Genomic DNA, 3903 nt, shown 5'->3' with positions numbered 1-3903 from the left:
GAAGCCGTGATTCTTCATTTCCAAAACCACGAAAATATTTGAAATTCCGCAAAAACTGAACGTATTTGTAGAGTGCACGTCGAAGTGACAGGTTGCAATGATTGGTTGACGGCGGGAGATTCGCTTATCGCTATTAAAGAATGGCGTTAAAGCAGAATAGAAAGTTCGCCCACACAAGCAATTAATAGAAGGGGAAAAGCCTCCAGGGCTTTAAACGTACAACATGTTAGCTACAGTGATTTTATAAGAATAGAAGGTTAGCAGTAGCACAGCCACTAAACCTACTTTTATGTTAGAAAAGTAACAAATTTAATTTTACTCATTGTTGTTTTCATTACTGGTAAATATGTCATCGTATTACACGCTTTCATCCTCATGAACATCAACTGTCTATTGATCAGTGTCAAGCGAAAAAGACTGACCGTCTTGTGTGTGAGTGACATCCTGCAAAGACATTGTCACGTAACAAGGCTCAAACATACGTCATCGCAAAAGCATTCAAGCCAGCCACACCCCTCGCTATCAGCTTCAAAAGTTAAGAAGACTGTTAGCTCATGTTATTAGACCAGGCCAGTATTTGCGAGGGTTTTGGTTGCAGCAACGCAAGCTTCTGTTCCATTACACAGGCAAGATCACAAATCTATAAATGGATAAGTAAGAAACTGGTAGATTAGAAAGCGCGCGGAAACAACCTCGGTAAACAGCGTTGGAGGGGAGATATAATCGCCGAATTTAAGTCGAGCCGCGGGGTACTGCGACTATACTTACTCCGGGTAGATTTGTGCTCATTGATTTTAGTAAGTAGTTCAAAAATGGCGTTCTCCATTGCTGCGTGCTTTTTAATAGAAGTTTTTCATTATTTCTTACACTTTGCAAGTTTTACGAACATCTCCTATCCTGAATGTCTGTTGGTGTTTCCGCGTACAAGTGTTTCGTATTATTGACAGCTAACCCCGGTTTCCGTCGTCTTAAACTGTTTCCAGCATAAACATTCTTATTATAAGACCACGCAGTACTTTCTCAGCAGAGTTTTTATAAAAAATGTTGCACGGCCATTTTACAGATAGAGTTGGGAAAACCTTGTTCAAAGTCTCAAGAATTTAAAATTTAATATTATAATTACCATGGCAACCCAGGTTCAACATGTAACCGTGGCAACAGTTCAGCCACAACAAGTCGTCTTCAAGAATCTGAAACCGATCTTTATTCTTGGGGTGAATATTGTGCTGTGAAGTGTTTCCTTAAATGACCATAAATATGAATACAAAGACTTCTTTTTTTCTGTTTTTCCTCAGATAATCGAAACGATTTTGGGTCTCCTGATTGCCATTCTCGGAGCCGTCGTAATAGCAAGCTATTCCCCTCGAAACACAATTAACGCCGGTGAAGGTCTTTGGTGCGGAATCTGGGTGAGCGGACCTTGTTCAATTTGATAACTTTTATGCCAACTTGAGCATTTGTCCCACCTTTGAAAGATGTTCGTTGAACTTGTCATCAGAGATGTTGCACAGTGTTAGACCTTGGTCACTAATTTAAGTGTTAGACGCGCTGCCAACCAGTTTTGCTCATCCAACCTGAAATGATTTATGAAATGTATGCAGACAGTAAGGATGTACGCGATTTAACTACACAATACAACAACAGTAAAATGATTACAAAATGCATGCGAAAACAATTGGCAGACAGATATGAGTCTTTGCGTAAGTAGAGATGTCTATTACTGCAAGTGTGAATGGACATGATTAAATCTGCTTAAATATGTCACGCAAGAAGCATTCACTATACATTTTAACAACTTACTAGGTACAAGAATTGACTCCATTAAAATACTTGACTTTTAACACGAGTTTGGTGACTTGGTTGCGAATAGGCTTAAATATTTTTCTTTGTATTCGCTCAGGTAATCATTGCCGGTATTCTGGGGATATTTGCCGGAAGAAACCGCACAACTCTTAGCTTGGTGAGTGGTTGTTGGAACGAGTGAGCTGGCCGCTTCCTACTTCCTAGCCTGTTATTGATGTGCAACTTCTTAAAACGCTAAACTTCAATTCTCAACTCAACACAACTAAGAAGCTAAAATCAATCTGTTTCTCAGGTCAACGCCCATATGGGCCTAAGCATCACTGCAACTGTCTTCAGTGGAATTCTTGTTTGCATTGACAGCTGGTTGGCTTATGTTCTTGGTCTATACATTCCAGTAAGTCAATGAAAGCGGAGGTGTCTGGTCATAATTGACAGCCCCACATTGGTATTATATTGATAATATTAACAAAAGGCTTAAATTACAAAGGGTTCAACACCTCATGGTCTTTTCTCCTGTCTGGCCATATTTGGATTCATCTCATTTATCCTGCTCATTACAAGCTCGGCTCTGTGCTGTAGCGCCTCTCCATACACCTGCTGTGGGAGTTGCTGTGGCGCTCCGGTAAGAAGCCTAATAACCATATTCTGTAAAACTGGGTCTGTAGTTTCAATGGTAAATAGGCTGCTGCAGTTATCCTAAGTTTTACTAAGCGCAAGCATATGTCACGTTTCTTTACTTAACCGAAAGTCGAGAAAGAAACGGTTTACGAAATAGTTATTTTTTAAACCACTGTTCAGCTTTACTCAAACTAGTTCCTTTACAGGCTATTACAGCCAGTGGTTTACAGCATACGTAGACCTAGTTCTTGGTGCTTTGAATTTAAACTGGTAATTTGACCAGCACATTGGCCCACTCTATGCTCTGGTGTTACCAATCTTACTGGTCTGTAATAAAATAACTGCGATGTGTTTTTTTAGGTAAGTGCACCTCCCCCTCAAACAATGCATGTCGTCACTCAGCAACCAGCAGTTGTTTATCAAAGTAAGATTTAGCTGTTTACTATTTCTTCCTCATTATTAAAGTAACAAATAACAATGCAAGTCCACATAATGTGCGAGTGCTACTGCCGCGTTTTTTCTGTACATTCACACTCACATACTGTAACGATAAATTTGTTTCCAAAGCTCCAGGTGCACCGCAGACTGTAGCCTACCCTGCCCAGCAACAACCGTACGACCAGAAAGCTGCGGGAATGCCGCCCCCTGCTGGCGTTGTAGCAGGAGTTCCCCCACCTTACAGCGGCTGATTAATCTGGAATTTCTTATTTAGGAATGGTGTATATACAATATCATGACATTGGAACTCTTGCCATTATAATATATAATGCGTCCTTAAAGATTCTGGATTTTCGGATCTCATTGTTATCATATGTAGTTTGGGTTTCGCCAACTTACTGATATTTTAATAAGATTGTATGTCAAACTATTGTCGTGTACAATCGTAGAACTTCTTCGTTGTTTCATATTTAGATAAACTTGCTTATCACCCAACGTATCAGCGGTATCTTGTATACTTATACAATTAATTGTTGTTATCCATGCAAAGAACTAAAGTTCACAAATAAAACTGCATTTCCACAATCCACATCTGATGAAACGGATGCAAGTTACATGGATACATGCAGATTAGCTAAAGTTTTAGAGCAGTAATACTTTTGACTACAAGAGTAGGCTACAGCTAACACCATCTCTCGTATCTCATGCTTTGATGCTTCGTAAGATCCTATGTTTTTGTGGGTTTTTTATTTGCTGTATTCTACTGAGAAATCTTTTGAGTAAATGCAACTGATAAAGTAACGTTGTAGCGCCCTCTGACGAAAAAGAAAAACTTGAAATAAGACAATATTTTAAATGATTGAAATTTCCTCAGCACCAAAAGTCGCTGTAATTAAAAAGACGTGATAAATATGTGTTGTGGCGGAAGGTGGCGCCAAAGCATGCTTTTCACTTTTTTATTAATTTAAATTTGTAAACAATTTTACTTAAAACTGTTCCCGTGCAGTTGATAAGCACGTTTTAGGCAGGTAGTTCATCAGAAAT

The 3903-nt window shown here is 39.2% G+C and overlaps 1 protein-coding gene across 1 annotated transcript; it reads left to right on the top strand.

The window, feature by feature from the left end:
- Positions 1 to 324: 324 nt before the first annotated feature.
- Positions 325 to 3444, top strand: LOC143462829 (uncharacterized). The gene is made up of 7 exons (XM_076961124.1): positions 325 to 1214; positions 1296 to 1409; positions 1901 to 1960; positions 2096 to 2197; positions 2291 to 2425; positions 2782 to 2845; positions 2989 to 3444. Exons 1-7 carry the CDS (start codon positions 1125 to 1127, stop codon positions 3108 to 3110), a joined length of 687 nt encoding a protein of 228 aa, XP_076817239.1. The 5' UTR covers positions 325 to 1124; the 3' UTR covers positions 3111 to 3444.
- Positions 3445 to 3903: the final 459 nt, after the last annotated feature.

Source organism: Clavelina lepadiformis, chromosome 6, assembly GCF_947623445.1.
Source record: "Clavelina lepadiformis chromosome 6, kaClaLepa1.1, whole genome shotgun sequence".
Lineage (NCBI taxonomy): Eukaryota > Metazoa > Chordata > Ascidiacea > Aplousobranchia > Clavelinidae > Clavelina > Clavelina lepadiformis.
The sequence above is the reverse complement of the archived record's forward strand: the minus strand, read 5'-3'. Positions and strand labels throughout refer to the sequence as shown.

Bases quoted from the DNA above. Each gene is read 5' to 3' on its own strand.
- LOC143462829 (XM_076961124.1), top strand. From the start codon at position 1,125: ATGGCAACCCAGGTTCAACATGTAACCGTGGCAACAGTTCAGCCACAA. The intron at 1,961-2,095 runs GTGAGTGGTTGT...TCTGTTTCTCAG, and splicing joins ACCGCACAACTCTTAGCTTG to GTCAACGCCCATATGGGCCT. The intron at 2,846-2,988 runs GTAAGATTTAGC...TTGTTTCCAAAG, and splicing joins ACCAGCAGTTGTTTATCAAA to CTCCAGGTGCACCGCAGACT.